The sequence below is a fragment of the Podarcis muralis genome, chromosome 6 (genome assembly GCF_964188315.1).
Source record: "Podarcis muralis chromosome 6, rPodMur119.hap1.1, whole genome shotgun sequence".
Lineage (NCBI taxonomy): Eukaryota > Metazoa > Chordata > Lepidosauria > Squamata > Lacertidae > Podarcis > Podarcis muralis.
Genome location: NC_135660.1, coordinates 80,740,561 through 80,757,410, shown reverse-complemented (window position 1 = coordinate 80,757,410; position 16,850 = coordinate 80,740,561). Strand labels below are relative to the sequence as shown.

General features: G+C 46.8%; 2 protein-coding genes across 2 annotated transcripts in view; one reads left to right on the top strand and one right to left on the bottom strand.

Moving 5' to 3' along the window:
• LOC114597077 (L-threonine ammonia-lyase-like) overlaps positions 1–3,109 on the top strand; it is a 35,161-nt gene extending 32,052 nt beyond the window's left edge. The window contains exon 12 of the mRNA XM_028729181.2: positions 1,600–3,109. Within this exon, the coding sequence (XP_028585014.2) occupies positions 1,600–1,698 (99 nt within the window). The 3' untranslated portion in view covers positions 1,699–3,109. The remainder of the gene's footprint in view (positions 1–1,599) is intronic.
• Positions 3,110–8,755: 5,646 nt separating this feature from the next.
• Positions 8,756–15,865, bottom strand: TMEM254 (transmembrane protein 254). The gene is made up of 4 exons (XM_028729188.2): positions 15,663–15,865; positions 14,279–14,382; positions 12,348–12,407; positions 8,756–11,191 (listed from the first exon to the last, which is right to left on the bottom strand). Exons 1-4 carry the CDS (start codon positions 15,774–15,776, stop codon positions 11,074–11,076), a joined length of 396 nt encoding a protein of 131 aa, XP_028585021.2. The 5' UTR covers positions 15,777–15,865; the 3' UTR covers positions 8,756–11,073.
• Positions 15,866–16,850: the final 985 nt, after the last annotated feature.

The following is a 16,850-nucleotide window of genomic DNA, read 5'->3' as shown; positions in this document are numbered from 1 at the left end:
AAACACATGTGCTCCATGTGGACGATGGCTTCTTGCCAAATGGCTGGGTGGGGCGCTCCAAAGCGCTCCGCACAAGTTGTTTCCCAGCCCTCATTTATTGTTTTAAAAGGGGAGCTTGCCAGTTCTGCAACTCTCTTAATCTGCACCCCTTTGTTTAGCCTGACATTCCTCAGTGCAGGTGTGCGATAGCTGTTTTTTAAATGTCTTTTTTTTCCCAGCAACGAAAAAATTCAGCTGGCCTGGCTTTTGAATTTAAAAATATCCTCTAACACAGGTGAAGTCCTTTCACCTCCTATATGTTGGCCATTTTAACCCCGAGGAAACCTGCCCTCTGGGCACGCGGCAGGGCTTAAAGCAGGGATAAAATTTCCTGTAAAACGTAGCAGGGCTTGCTGAGACTTAGCCCTAGTCTGTGTGCCCCCCCAAAAAAGTATTGTCTTAATTAGAAGACACTCAGCACATTCGAGCACACACAAAGTGCTTTTTGGTCACAGATGAGGAACCAGAGCCCTTGTGTACCTCAGAGAAGCAAAAGGAAGGACTTCCAGCTCGTAAAGTGTGTCTTCCTAATAACCCTGAGCGTTGACACCACTCATTAGAGATACAGCATTTGCCAGGAGTCAGACCTAGAACTGAACAATCTCCTATGATCCCAAGATCATCTGTGGGGCAAAATACAGAACAATCACACCAGTCCCTGCAGACTTGCCTGGTATTTTTGCTGAAAGAGAAACCGTCAACCACGCCTTCAATCGGTTGGCAACAGCGGCATACAGATAAAAACCCAATTTCTAGTCATGGGAATTGGCCCTTAAGAACAGAGTCTAACTTCCTTTCTACTTGATGGCTCCTGCTTGTCTGTGCTGTCAAGAATTTATTCATAACAGCAAACATATACCTGATCTGACGTTTCCTGAGAGAACTGGAGAAAATGAAAGCGAGCCTTAGAAGCAAGACTTTGGGCATTTACAGAAGAATCAGCAACTCACGACGCTTTCAGGAGACAACTGTTATCTTCCAGCTGCTCTGTCTAGGAACGTTGCACTCTGGGGGAGCAGTTGTTATAGCCAAAGGCAGGGGTAGGGTGCCTCAGCCCTGGGGGCCAAATGTGCCCCCCAAGTCTTTCCATCCAACCCTCCAGACTCTCCCTGGGCCATGCCTCCTCCCTCAAGCAGCATTCCTCACCAGCCCTGCCCTGTGCTTTTGCCTGAACGGAATGTCCTTTGGAACTGCAATGGCTCCCACTCACCTATGTGGAGGTGTGTGTTTGTGTGCACGCATGCCCATCCAGACACTTCTGACTTTTGCATGGTTGAAATGTAACCAGCTGCACAAAGGAAAGATTCACATCTGTTCCTCCATCAGTTTGCCTACAGCACCACCCAGCGATGGTGTGTGACCCCTAGAATGCTGCTCATGGTGGAATGTGGTATTTGGGGAGAAAAAGGTTTCCTAGAGCGATATCACTGTATGTGGGTGCTTCACACATGGCGGACTGAACCAAAGTCCAACCATTTTATAGTGGCAAAGTTTCTGCGGATGAGAAACCTGGGAATAATCCCACTGGTTTAAATGATGTTTGTTGCTGTTGTTTTGCAGGTCACCTGCATTGTAGAGACCAGAGACAAAATCCACACTGCCCAGTTAAGGAACGCCCTGCTAGACTGCTACCCAATGATGACATGGATGGAGCGGTGATGAGCCAGCCAGTTTTGAAAAGCTCCACAATCATCTTCCTTGTTTCAGTTTCAGGAAAGCTGAAGATGTTATTGTTGCTTATTTCTATAGAGCCATCACACTGTATATGGTGCTTTACAAAGAACCGGGATCGACAGGTTCCTACTATCCCAAGGGGTTTACAGTCTAAAACGGCACTGCAATCAAAAATACGATTGCGAAAGCACTGGTATGTTTAAATCCTGCAAAGTGAAAAAGTTAGGAAATAGCAGTAGGGTTTCTCTTCTGCGTATTCTCTCAAATCAGAATGAAACACCTATCCTGTATCATGAAGATGAATAACTTATATCTTTAACTTAAGTGCTTCATAGCAGCTGCAGAGTTCCAACTGTAGTCTTTGTATTAGCTATGTATTCCCCACCCCCACCCCCCACATGACACCACCCCCAAATTGCCTTCGGGATGATATAACTGAGAAACTGTTGAGGTCCCTAGTGTTGTATAGACTCCTGTAAAATACAGTAAGTAAATTCCAGAAAGGGTCTTCTCCAAGCTCGTCTTCTGTGTAGGCAATTCCTGTTCCTTATGATGATACTTCCTTCCTCATTGCTTGGCTTATTCCACATCTTCCAAGCCAGAAAACATTACTTCAGCCTTGCAATAAGTCCAAAAAAAAAATAAAATTACAAGTCCACAGAAATGTTTACAAGCCTGCCTACTCTATGCTGGTTATTTGTACCACCCTGACAATCCAAAAGAGGGGAGGTGAAAGAGTCCAGGATGTCCCTGTTTACAAAATCTTCTCTGGCTCAATACCTGGAGGCAACACTTGCTCACCTTAGGCCAGGGGTCAACAAGGTTTACCTTGCCTGGGCCGGTTCACTTCAGCGGAGATCCCTCTGTGGGCCGGATCGCATGCACACGCCATTTCTGGCGCCTGCATCTGCGCAGATGCGATTTCCAGGGCCGCGAAAGGGAGTCCCCGGCGCCGCGCTGGTTCAGCGCAGCACGCGGGGGCTTGCCAAGCGGGTGGCTCAGTTTGGGGACGGCTCATGGGCCAGTTAAACGACCCCCATGGACCACTTGTGGCCCATGGGCCTTAGGCTGCCATCCCCTGCCTTAGGCGATTAGGCATGTGAGTGTTTACAAGCCTGAATTACCTGAAAGTTGGGTTTTGTTTTGTTGGCTCCCCGCCCCACCAGCCTGTAGATCTCTACTTTGCACAGATTAAAATGTTAGTGAAAACTTCTTAGGGATGTTGTAGTACTACATGTTATCATGCTAATTTTAAAAAAAATAAAGAAGAGAATCAAAACCTTTCTAATTATCACAATTTAAGCAAAGTGTTTTTCCCCGATTGAACACTTCCAATCCATTTTTGGCATTTCATGAATTTAGTAATGGGAATCATGCTTCAGTGAATAAGTGTGTTGCGCTAAATAAACTTTTTTTTATATAAAAAAATGGGGGTAATTTTCTTCTTCTTATGGCTGCTATGGGGAATTCCCCAACCACAGCAGCTATGTCATAACCACTGATGTGGATGGAACAAAGTGGGACAAGCATACAGGAAAAGTGCAATACCCCGGTGGTGTGGAAAGTCAATTGCTGTTATGCTTGTAGCTTACAGGGGAAGAGCTATGATTTATTAGCACTAGGAACCATCTGTCTGGAAGCAGCCCAAGACTGTAAATCAGATCAGCTGATTAATAGCCATTCAACCTACAAGTCACAGCTATAATCTTTGCAAACTATTTTTCCTCCTGTTCAATCCAAATAGTTACAAAAAGTGAGGTGGGGTATAGAAGCTTGAATCACATAGCAATTGTTCGTGATACTTTGGGGAGGCCTCATACTTTAACCTAGAAGGTTAAGTAATAAAAGATGGCACCCGTTGATGACACGTTTTAAGAGGTCTTTGAGAGTGTCAGTAAGCATGTGTATGGGGGTAATCACAGGGGACACAGCATTGTGTACATGGACTTTCAAAAAGCCGTTGATACAGGGTGTATCCAGCACTTCATGCAACAGGTTCCACTTGCAGAACAGACTTCTTCTCCACCTCCTCTTATAATAGTAGCATCTGGTGTATTCCAGTGAGGCTGATGCGTGAGAGAGGGCTCTTGCCCCATGTCCTGATTGCACAGATGGGACAGTATGCTGGACTGGATAGGCCTTTGGTCTGATCCATTCGGACTCTTATGTTTGCATGCCACTGCCACCAACTTTAAGCATTATATTAACTAAGGAGCTCAATTTGATTAATGGGACCACAAGACTGGATCTCCCCGACGTGGCACGCATTTCTGGCCCTGCCCTTTGGCCACATGTTGAACGCAGACTCTTGTAGTGAAGGGACAGGATACCCAAACCTGACTGTGTAGTCACCCGAACTAGGCCCCAAGACTTCCCAAATTCTTTCTTTGAGGATTCGGCAGCTAAAATGCATTAGCTAGAGCTGTATTTCTTTCTTTGAGGATGCAAAGCTTTTGCTGTATAACACAAAGTAGCTGAATGAACAAAGCCTTCTCCTCTTCTCAGTCCATGAAGGCGTAAAAGATGGCCTTGTCAGTGGCGCATCCAACTTATCTTACCAGGTTGCAACTATCATGGCGCACTGACGCACAGACCCCAGGAATGGCACCAGGAGTACAGAAACAATTTCTATTCATCATGAATGGAGATTGTTTCTGCAAACTTACGTGTACAAGCTCATGAGGCTGGATTCCGGGGGGGGGGGGGGGGGCGGGACGTAAAGAGAATATAGGCTGCCTGTTTCTACTCTTAAAGTGCTGCTTGCTGTGGTTGACCACGCAAATGCCTTTCTGCTGCCTGGGAAGCAGAAATAAAAAACTCTTTCTCTGAACCATCCTGTGTTTGGCTCCTCCCTCCCTCCCCGAGAGCAATGCTCATCCTACCCATGGGAAAGGCCTGAAAGGCTACAGTCGGAATCCTGATTGTGCACAGTATCTACGCACATTTCCCTGCTCATGCAAAGGTTTTTGAATTATAGCCATTGAAGGGTGATGGCCAGCAGCACAAGCCTGCTGGGATAGCTCAGTCAGTAGAGCATGAGGCTCTGAAACTCGAGGCTGTGGGTTTGAGCCCCACGTTGGGCAAATGATTCCTGCAACTGCAGGGGGTTGGACTTCTAAACTCTACAATTCTATGTTTATCATTCTGGAGTCGATGGGGCATGTGATGAGAGAATATGGGAAGCCAAACGGAATGTTGTTTTATGAAGAACACAAGAACCTGCCTATCTTTCTTTCTTTCTTTCTTTCGATAGAGGGAAGTTCTCACTTTGAGGTTGGCAAACATTGATGCAAACAACTGAAAAAAAGTTTAGAACTTTGCTTAGTTGGCATTGTTAAGTGAGAGCTCCTCCTGCTGGCCTTTCTGTGAACATGATCACAGTGATCAGGGTTGTAGATTAAGGCCGTCGTGCTTCCAGTCTACCAGTTCAGACTTAGTTCTCTACTTATTTTATTTTTTTACTTTTTTCTCACACTGCTAGGTGTTGTTGCTGTTGCTGCAGTTGCTTCCAGTTACTAGTTGTATTTCATTATAACGACACCTGCTGTAGCATGCTAGCTAAGAGAGCAAGCTAAAAATCAGAAAGCCCCAGCTTTGACCGTTGCCTCTGTCCTGCATTCACCAGGTGACCTTTGGCAATCCACTTTCTGCGCGCCCCCCCATCTGCAGCATGGGGGATAATAATACTGATTTCCATTAGAGGGCTGTTAAAGTTTACAACAATATAACACTCATTTGAACACTAGAAAGCGCTATGCAAATGTTAAGGATTATTCCATTTTTTTTCAAATGGTTATGAGATGCCTTTAAATGCTGTAAAATGAATGGTAATGTTACAGGATTCGAGCATGTGAAATCTTCCTGCACACAGTGTCTATGTGCAATACTTGGTGATCAAAATAAAGGTGGGGAAATACAGGAAGAAGGCTGGAAACAATGACAAAATGCCTTTATTGGAAAGAAAGCTGCAACACCAATTTAACCAACTAATTTGTATTGGAAATCTTCCGGGTGTTTCTGTAATATCATCTTCATGCCCTAATCTCCATCGATTATTCTTTATTACCACACTGCAACACCCTTAATCTTGTCTCTGGCTTAATGCAAGCAGACTAGAACCAAGAAATCCAGGATTTTGATAAATGCAGTGGAACCTCAGGTTATGTACTGTCCTCCTTACGAACGCTATGGGTAACGAGCTCCACTAACCTGGAAGTAGGTTTCCTGGTAGCAAACTTTGCCCCCGGATATGAGTGGAAGTCACACAACAGCAGCAGCGGGAGGCCCCATTAGCGAAAGCACGCCTCAGGTTAAGAACGGTTTTGGGTTGAGAATGGACCTCCAGAACGAATTAAGTTTGTAACCAGAGGTATCACTGTGTATGGGTGGGGAGCCTATATTTGCCTACAGTTCCTCACACCTCATGGAATGCTGGTCTAGAATTACCGTATTAGTCTGAATATAAAAGGTAAAGGTAAAGGTACCCCTGCCCGTACGGGCCAGTCTTGACAGACTCTAGGGTTGTGCGCCCATCTCACTCAAGAGGCCGGGGGCCAGCGCTGTCCGGAGACACTTCCGGGTCACGTGGCCAGCGTGACATCGCTGCTCTGGCGAGCCAGAGCTGCACACGGAAACGCCGTTTACCTTCCCGCTAGTAAGCGGTCCCTATTTATCAACTTGCACCCGGGAGTGCTTTCGAACTGCTAGGTTGGCAGGCGCTGGGACCGAACGACGGGAGCGCACCCCGCCGCGGGGATTCGAACCGCCGACCTTTCGATCGGCAAGCCCTAGGCGCTGAGGCTTTTACCCACAGCGCCACCTGCGTCCCGCAGAGTCTGAATATAAGCCTCACTTTTTTCCCAAATTCTGACCGTGAAAAGTTAAAGTGCGGCTCATATTCGCAACCTTATGGTATGTAGCTAGGAGTGTGGAGCAAACAGCACCAGGAACACGGCAAAGCGGCACCCGCCCCGTGCGTAGTCCCCCATCCTCTCCCCCAAGGCTGGAAAGGGAGAGAGAGCCCCCAGTATGCAGCCAGGAATGCAACGGTTTATATTCGGGTATTTCTTTTTTTCTCCGCCCCCCCCCCCCCAATTTTTAAGGTGCGGCTTATATTCGAGACAATACTGTATCCTTTGGCATTCCTGAATGGCATTTGAATCTATCTGCCGTTGGAGGGAGGAGACTGAAAAGGTCCTGCATGCACTTGGCCTCCTCAATTTTCGGCTTAATGTGTATCCATGTCTACATGGAAATTTTGTGCCAATTAGAACAGGTACAGCAGGAAGTTCTCCTGTCACTCGCCTCCTCAACTGGCGTGACAAGCAGTTCCCGGGGGGGAGGCACGGTGAAAGATAGAGGAGCACGTGGATGGGAACAGTTGCCAAATGACAAGATCTCTTTCCTAGTGGGCAAAGTGAGAGGGGACACCTCCACAGGCGAGTCCCTTCAGCCCATTATCTTGGGGAAGAAACTGGCATGCCAGGAGCTGATGAGGAGTTCCATGAAAGTTCGGTGACCAGCCTAATCAGATTTCGTGCAAATAATGGGGAAATACGGAAACATGTCCTTTGCCTCAGCTAACAAAATGGCTTGCGCTGCTCCTGCTATCTACCCAAGTATCATCCTGCATATAACATTAAACCTTTTAATATGCATATTGCAAAATGTATGAAATGAATTCCTGCAGGCAGCTGAAAAAGGTGGCAACAACTTTCCTGTGCTGGTGCTAAGAGACTAAGACATTCTGTTCCCAGAAGTTTATCTTGATCTCTTCCCTCCCACTTTTTCACAGGCAAGTCTTTTTCACCTTTTCTTTTCTTTTTTACGCTTAATGTTCGCTTGAGGAGAGATTGTCCTTTACAGGGCTACTGTGAAACTCCATATATAAACTGACTGGGCATTCCGATGTGGACAATATGTTCTCAGGCCAGTTGCAAGCAAAGACAGATTCCTGCATATTCTCCAGCAAGGACAATGCACAGTTTTGTCACATCACCCTTTGCCAACCCTCTGGGGGCAACATGCCAGTGGTGGGTATGGACAAAAGTGGATGCGACCACCCTACACTGTCACAGATGCACTCACACAAACAGCTTCCCCCCCTTTCCTAGTCAAAAATCAATGCAGTCTTAGGAGAAGGGAGAGATTTGCTTGAGAGATCAGGGCAGACCTGTCTATACCCACTCTATAGGGCAGGGGTGAGAATGTCTAATTCCCAATTTGGCAGATGGGCAAGGGTTACATTCTGCCTCAAGTCAGACACTACAATGAGAGTAATCCAAAATGGTTGCGCCTGCTTTGGCAAGCCATTTGTTCTTAACACATCTGTAGTGTGAATGCAAGAACAACATGTTTGTGTATGTATACACATCATAGGCGCCGACTCCATGGGGCTTGAGGGGGCCCGAGCCCCCTCAAAAATTCGTTTGGGGGGGCTCCGCCCCCCCCAACAATCTCCGGCGCCCCTCCAGCAGAGCGCCATCGCCGCCCCTCCCCCAGCCCAAAATGCACAGGGAGGGGCGGGCTGCATGCCTCCTGCCCTCCCTCCCGAGCAAAAGCTCCACCCAATTTCCTTTGGAGCTGATTAATAGGCGCAGCACGCTCTCCCCTATTCGCTCATGAGGAGGCGGCGCCACTTTATTTGCATATTCATGAGCTTATTTATTATTCATGAGCTTTCCCGGGCCCCCCCAATATTTTTTATAAGTCCGCGTCCCTGATACACATGCACACTTGTACAAATTATCTGGCCGCGTTCCTGGGATGCCCAAGTGCATTTCCTCACCAACTCCTTAGCATTCCTGCTTCAAAGGGAACTGAGGAAAGAACCCGTATGATGACACACAAAAGCAGGTATTGTTGAGTCAACCCCTTCATCCTATTAAGGCCTGGTTATTGTTCAAAATTTCCTAGAAGGTGGTTGGGGAAATCTAGGCTGCATTAGGAATCCTTAGGGGGCCTTATACTTTGTGTTTTGGAACCCCTGCTTTAAGGATGTGAAACCACCACCCCATCCTTTGTAACAATTTCAGGGCATGCATTATATTTTAGAAAGAATTATTAGCTTTATTCAAGGCCAGCAGTGAGACAGCTCTCGGAAATTATCAGCTCAAAATGCAGCATTATACCAATTAAGCACCCTATCTTAGGACACATTTTTATCACAAGAGGCAACAGTCAAACAGCTCACCATGTTTCCCTTCAAGTATTAACAGTATAAAGAAGCAGCAGAAGCTACCTTTAATCATCCAGACAATACCCAGGTAAACGTAATGTGTTAAAGAGGTGATTCTCAATACAACAAGCATGACGGAATATGCAGGGTGTTCAAGCACAAAGGCAAAATGCTAAAACTATGAGCAGCAGTGTTCTTAAGAGCTGCCTAAAAATAAATCCAAATGAGACACAGAGTTTGAAAGACATTATAGGGCATTTCAGCTGAAATCATCAAGAGAATTAAAAGTCCAAACCAAAGGCAAGAACTATGGTCTAATGTGGCAGAGAGTCCCAACCTTTATATATTTGCTCAGGCACAGAATCAGCAGACCTGTCTCCTGCACCAACATAACAATGGCATGCACTACAGTAAAAATGCACTGCACTAATACAAAATGCTAAAAAGTTGGTGGGGTGGAGGGGTTTATTCAAGCTCCGTGCTGGTGCCCTTTGCTTCTCACCCTCATTCTGCCCCTGAGTTTATACTAGTGAAAAGTCTCTCTAGAGAGGGTAAAATCTTGTAAACCACTTCACCCTGCCAAGCAATGCCATGCCAGGGAAAAACTGCACCAGTAATTTTCCTTTCTCAGATCTGGGTGGTGGCAGTGCATAACATATAGGTACTAAACATGTACATAATAAATAGATACTAAACACATTGGCCAACACATCTATGAATTATACACCCACTCATCTGACAGGCACTGTTAATTACTTCCTCCAAATCCAACTAACGTACTGTTTCTAAACCTTCCCCACAGACAGCTCTGTCTATCACGACACAGCTTGGATGAGGAACGCCTAATGAAAGCTCTAGCAAAGCTTTCTCTCAGATTGAAACTAGTAGACCTGCTTTGATGTACCGTATTTCGGGGGGGGGGGGAATCTCCCCTAAAGAATTTAAGGCATGTAATATAAAACTACCTTTTAACAGCACGTTGGATCTCTGAGAAAGAAAACTGCCCCAGTGGGGTTTCTTGGTCTTGACTGCAGTTCTTATGTGGTCACCGCTTTCTCTCTCTCAGCCTTTTGTACTTCAAGAAAAGCTTGCGCCATGCCCAAGAGTTTAGTGCCACGGTTATTAACTAAAGTGCTTTGCAATGCATGCAGGTTGTTAAGAGAGCACCAAGAAAACATAAGAGCAAAACCTGCTGGTAGACCATTATAAATCAGAGGGGTGGTGGCAGCGTTTGTGGAGAAAGATTGCAAGATGTTCGGGATGCAATGCTGACCACATCTACCTGCGGATAAACCCCTTTAAACTCTGGGTGGGGAGGTGGGTGAGAAATAGAAGAGGTTTATTTCTCAAGAAAGGGGAAGAAAAGTTAACCAAGCCACCAGCTAAAACTGGATGCCCAACAAGGATAATCTGCACTGTTGCACAATATTTTTAATAGTAATTATTATTATTATTATTAAGCACAGCTAAAAGTACTGATGGAGTAGCATTAGCCCTCTTGGTCTATGGTGCGAATGAAAATGCCACCTTGCCTCTCAGTCACAGCTACAGCCTGGACACAGTGTGGCTGCATGTAGAGATCAGTACTCACAGACCTGCTTAATCTGCAATCCTTACCTGCAAAAAGGGTGGTGGGGGAGGGGAGAAAGAGGCTCATAAATGAAGGGGACTATCCATACAATCACTTGTAGAGGACAATCCAGCCATGGATGCGGGCAAAACCAGGGGAGCAACAGACACGTGCAAGTTGGGCCCAAAGGAAGATGCCTCACCACACTTCTATACAGCTCAGTTTATGAATAAGGCTACTGTTAGACCTGAGAAGTAGAGGCTATAGGTTGCTCTGTGCTTGCTCTGTTTGTCACCCCTATTTTAAATTGGTCCTATGCAGATATCTTGTGAGTGTTGGCATTTTGGTTCTGACTATTAAGAATTGGCTTTATTTCCTTGATCTAAAAAGAAAGGCTCCATCCCCCATTGTCACAAGCTAGTTTCCTCGCTTTGCCCACAGCTGCAAAACCTGCAAAGGAGACGTCTGAAAGAAATTTCTCTTTCCAAGTGAAAGAGAAGATTGCCACACTTCTGAACGCACAAAAAATATTTAGGAATACACCCATCCCTCTCCCTGAAAAATATACCCCAAAGCTAGAATGCGTTGGAACCTTCTCTTCTGGCTGAATCCTTCACCAACTTTTCTTCCGGGGGTTGTAGGTCAACAAAAAGTAGAGAGATCCTATTCCAAAGAAAAATGTTTGAACCAACCACAAACGCTGAGTTGAAGGGTCTGTGATGCCTTTCATCCTGCAGTGAAGAGACAGACAGATAAAGCCTGACATTTCTGCATGTATTACTTAAAATCCAAGTTAAGTAGATAGATGTCTATTTTGCCCGCAGCTGCTTGGAGGATGGGCAGAAACTGAAGTTGGGCTGTCATCCACACCCCTGCTCCCTCACCAGAATCCTTCAGGGAACTTTCCAGAGTGGCATGTGATACACCAATGAAGGAAAGATATCAGCAATGCAGTTACTAGTTCCAGATAACCTCCAAACAGGGTTTTGAATCCAAGTGCATATATCTGGGATTTAGAACTATCATATTGTTACTCCTCTACTGGCACTCACACAGACCAGCCTACTTACACAGTCACTGGCTCCTTCTTGTGCTTCTTTTATGTTCTTTTATTTTGCTTACTTCATTTATACATCCCAGAGCAATTAACAATACAAAATCATCAACAATAAAGGCATATATAAACACAATGCAGATAAGGGCCAGGATAAAATTCTGATTAAAAGGCTTCTTAGAAGAGGAAGGTCTTTAAGAGGTGCCTAAAAGACAATAGACAGAGTTCTCAGGGGTAGGTGCCACCAAAATTTAAGGTCCAGTTCCCGCATTATACGGAGCAGATCTCCTGATGAGATGGTATCTGCAAGAGGCCCTCTCCTGCAGAATGCAACCATAAGTTGTATATATAAGGTGCAAGACAGCCTTTTAGGTATCCTGGTCCTCAGATGTATAAGGCTTTGTAAACTAGTGCCAGCGCCTTTATTATTATTATTTAAGAAACCTGACAAAAGGATGAGGGTACGTTCACCTGCCACAGCTGGGTTGGGTTCCACTGCACAGCACACCTCATTGGTTCAATGTTGGGAAGCACTGGTTGCTTTTTAAAAAGCAAATTCAACAACAGCTCCGAAGTCGGTCCTTGACAGAATTTACTTTAGACCCAATTCTTGCAGATAGGATGTGAAGATTATTAAAACCTGTGTGTCACTTCCATACCACTTTAGGCAGCGAGAGGGAGTGCTCATGCATTTCCTACAACACCCCATATCCGTACCCAGAAAACCAGCTTACAAGCCCAGACGCAGCTTTGCCGCGCTATCTGCTGTTTAGGAGAGGGCAGAGGGAGGTGGAGGTAGAAGAGAGACCCAAAATAAAATAAAAATAGCTTACTTGCATAGCTTGAGGGCATATAATGCTTCCCCGATGTGGATTAACCAGGTAATTAAATATCTGAAAGGAAGGAAAATAACACCATTTGTAACTGGCGTAAATTAAAGCAAGATAAGGGTTAGCCCAAAACATTTAGGTATTCCCAGGGGGAAAGCCAAACACATTCCCAATCACCAGCTAATTAACAGGGGACACAACCCTGTTATTTCTCATGCAAGCCCTTGTGAAATGGACAGGAGTTCACTGAAGCAACACAAATATGCTTTGTGCAATGCCTGTTCATTTCGGTAAGCATGGCTTGTGCAAGAGAAACACACAACAGGCTCTGCCATAGGTTCTATCTGCCCCTCATGCCACTGCCTCTGAAGGGTACCAAAGATCAGCTTGTCTTATTGTATGGCTCCCTCTCTACTACTTGCATGCTGAATAAAGTTCAGGTGCAGGAATGGGGTTTTCAAAAAGCAGGCAATCATTCTGCCCTGCCCTTTACATTAATGTGCATATTTCTAATAACAAGTTATGCATAGCCTAAACCAGACCAGAAACACTACACAGTCCAAGTGGAGTAAGGCATGTATGGAGCTGCTCTTTAACCCATAGCTACCAACCGTCCCTTATTTGGCGGGAAACTCCCTTATCCCAGCGCCGTTTCCCGCTGCTGTCCCGGATTGATGATGTCCCTTAAATTTCCCGGGTTTCATGCTCGCCCGGCTCGGGAGGGAAGCAGCGGCTCAGGGTCCTCCGCCTCGAGAGAGCGAGCGCACGAGCTGCCGTGTCTTCGTCTCTCCCTTTTCCCCCTCAGGGGCACATCGTGAGGAGACGGGTGGCGGGCAGGCAGCCCCTCTTGCGAGACTTCTGCCGCGCTGCCAGGGGAAGCCGGAGGCGGCAGTGGTGGCTGCGGCTGAGGAGGCGGCCTGAGGGAGGAGGAAGAGGAGGGGATGGGGAGGGACACAGAAGGGCGGCACTTCAGCCGCCACCGCCGCGCCACAACCGCCTCATGCCGGGCTCACGGGCGGCATGGGCGAGAGTCTCTCTCCCTCCCTCCCTCTCTCTCAGGCGGGGAAGGGCCGATGGAACTCCTCACCCCAGGACGATGGCAGCCCCAGTGTGCTGCTTAGCATACCCTCCAACCAGTGCAGTGATTTCCCCCTCTGCATCCCTTTCATAAATTTTTACTACAAGTTTTCTGTCAATCTTACCAATGTATGCAACTCTTTTCAAATAAATTATAAACTTTCCCCATTCTTTATTAAAGAGGTCCTCTTCCTGGTTTCTAATTCTGCCTGTAAGCTTTGCCATCTTGATTTCGTTCATCAGTTTTGTCTGCCACTCTTCTTTGGTGGGAGTTGTAGACCCTTAGGATCATCTAGTCCAACCCCCTGCAAAACACAGTCAGTCGCAGCCAAAGCAGCATGGCTCCATGAGTGCGGGATTTGTGTATAAGCTAAGCCAAAATCCCTTATTTTGGCTGCTGATCCCTTATTTTCGAGGCTCCTGGTCCCCAAATCTGTAAGTTGACAGCTATGCTTTAACCCAGGTGACAAAAGTGCTCAGGGGAGATAATTATGGGCTGGAAAACTACCAGAGGAAGAGGAACACACGTGTGTCGGACTGGTTTTTACAGTTAAAAAGGAAGGAAGAGAAAAGAATGAGGCCCTGGGTCCATTGTTAGAAACTCTACAATTCTATGACTCTATAATCTCCAATACATTGCTTGACTGTAGCTTGCTCTTACATTTCACTTGTCCCTCCCAATATGCAAGGAGAAGCACATACATATGGCTGCATATTATATTACTCACCCTCCCACCCACCCCCAAAATCCATATGGCTGCATATTGTATTACTCACCCTCCCACCCACCCCCAAAATCCCCACTGCTGGGTGAGCAGAAGGAATGTGAACAGGTAGAAGATGAGAATTCAGCTTACCCGATATTGAGAAGAGTTTTATGGTTTTCCACCAAATATTTAGTGAAGGTGCCTAATGGTCCCAGAAGGTCATAGGGGATTGTTGAGGTTGAAAAGACTGCCCACTGAGGTGTAAGGAGGAGGAGGGGAGAAAGAGATATACATTTAAGTAAGCATACAGTAGGTATTGTTTTATTTACTTCAGCTATACCACTTAATATTCCAAATTCCTAAGCGGCATAGAGTGGTACCTCTGGTTACGTACTTAATTTGTTCCGGAGGTCTGTTCTTAACCTGAAGCACCACTATAGCTAATGGGGCCTCCCGCTGCTGCTGCACCACCGGAGCACAATTTCTGTTCTCATCCTGAAGCAAAGTTCTTAACCCGAGGTAATATTTCTGGGTTAGCGGAGTCTGTAACCTGAGACGTATTTAACCTGAAGCATATGTAACCCGAGGTACCACTGTATATACGTGTCAACATAACCCATCATCCTGCAACATCAGAATTCATAACTTTTGTGTTTATCCCCCAGTATCCATACATAATATATGAAATTCAGGGACATCAATACAATGTGGCACAATCCAGAAATTAGCAGCCATTTGACCAGGGGTAGGTAGGCAACCGAAGGCCCGTGGGCCAGATGCAGCCCAATCGCCTTCTCAATCTGGCCCACAGACGGTCCAGGAATCAGTGTGTTTTTACATGAGTAGAATGTGTCCTTTTATTTAAAATACATCTCTGGGTTATTTGTGGGAATAATTTGTTCATCCCCCCCCCCCCCCAAGAAAAAAATAGTCCAGCCCACCACATGGTCTGAGGGACGGTGGACCGGCCCACGGCTGAAAAAGGTAGCTGACCTCTACATTTTACAATGCAGGGTGTGGAGGACCCTGAAACACTGGACTTAGGCAAGAAAGCCCACAGCTGATGAGATCTCGGTCTAGACCCCCCTAAAAAAATAAATCACAATTATCATATAATGTACTTCCAGAATAAACCTCACCAGTACAGTGTGTGCTATGCATTAAAGCAAGCTGTCTTCATGAAATGCACTAAAAGTGCACTACGGCGAAAAACATATTTATACTGGACTCCAATCAGGGATTCAGCTCCCAAAAACCTTTGAGTGGGGGGGGGGGGGGGAGACAGAAACAAGAAAAATGGCCTCTATTTCAGAGCAGCAGAAAATAACTCAAGATTCCGGGGTTTGTTTTTTTCCAACCCATTCATTTCAGTGGAAGAGTTTAAACACCTGCTGGAGGCTTCTACCCTGTGCCCAGTTGCAGTGGAGCTGTCAATGATCCCCGCACGTGTCCCCCCCCCCCCCAGGGTGCCCTTTGGAGCCCCGCGCTTCCCCGCACCAGGTGCCCCGGGAGCCTCCAGGGAGGCTGCGCTCACCCCGTAGTAGATCAGGCCGGTCAAGATCGCCACCATTACGAACATGTTGGAGCGTCGGAAGTAATCGGCGCGGTGCTCGGCCTGGGAGTCCATCGAGCCCGCCACCCTCCTCATCTCTTCGGCGATCGGGTCTGTTCTCGCCGCCTCTTGCGAGCAGCCCCAAGCAAGCGCTCCGGAGAGGCGTGGCGACGGCGCCGGATTTGCATACGTCACTCGCGTCACAGAGAGGGCACTGTTGTTACGCTCAGCGCAGGCGCGGGGAGGAGGAGGGTTGGATTAGGAGGGATACGCGGGGCTCACTGCCGCGGGCTCCGCGCTGCCGCCTGCTGCTTTCTTCCTCTCGGGCAACCGCGAGTGCGAGTCCTTGTGGCAAACTGCTGGCGGCAATTCGCACAATTGGAGAGTTGGAAGAGGTCCCCAAGGGTCATCTAGTCCAACCCCGCCTGCAGTGCAGGAATCCCGCCGAAAGCCGTCCCTGCGTGGGCTCGACTTCTGGTTAACAGGGCACTGACCCATTGTGCCACAATTCAGCACAGTGACAAGCGAGACAAGAGGGGGGATCGTAGAATCGTACAATTGCAGGGGACCCTGAGGATCATCTAGCCCCCCCCCACCTGCAGAGCAGGGAGCGTGGAGCTTGGACCCACGACCCTCAGATTAAGAGTCCCATGCGCTACCAGCTGACCTGCCCGTGGTGGTGCAGTAGTGCCATGCGCACCTCATTCACACAAAATCACCACCCACTCATTCGCCTTTCTGGAGTTTGCACACTCACTGAGTTCCCATCCCTAATGTGCTTATTGTCTGCTCTTCTTGCCTTTTCCAGTGCCCAGTGCTTGACCCCTCTTGCTGTTGGCTATTTTGCAGATTAGTTGCGCTGCAGAAGGCGTGCTGGGGAGACCACACATTTCAAGAAACGCAAAAGTAACCTTTGGTAGGTTTTGATAACAAAACAAAAACTCCTTTTACACTAAATTACAATATATCAATAAGCATGACCCATCCATCAGGGTATTGAGAGAGCTACATGTTTAATTAACATAACAGCTTAACACAACAGCTTAATTAACATAACTTAACAGTTCCTGCTAAACTGCTTCACAGCTGTAAAACTAGGTAAGGTAAAGGTACCCCTGCCCTTACGGGCCAGTCTTGACAGACTCTAGGGTTGTGCACTCATCTCACTCT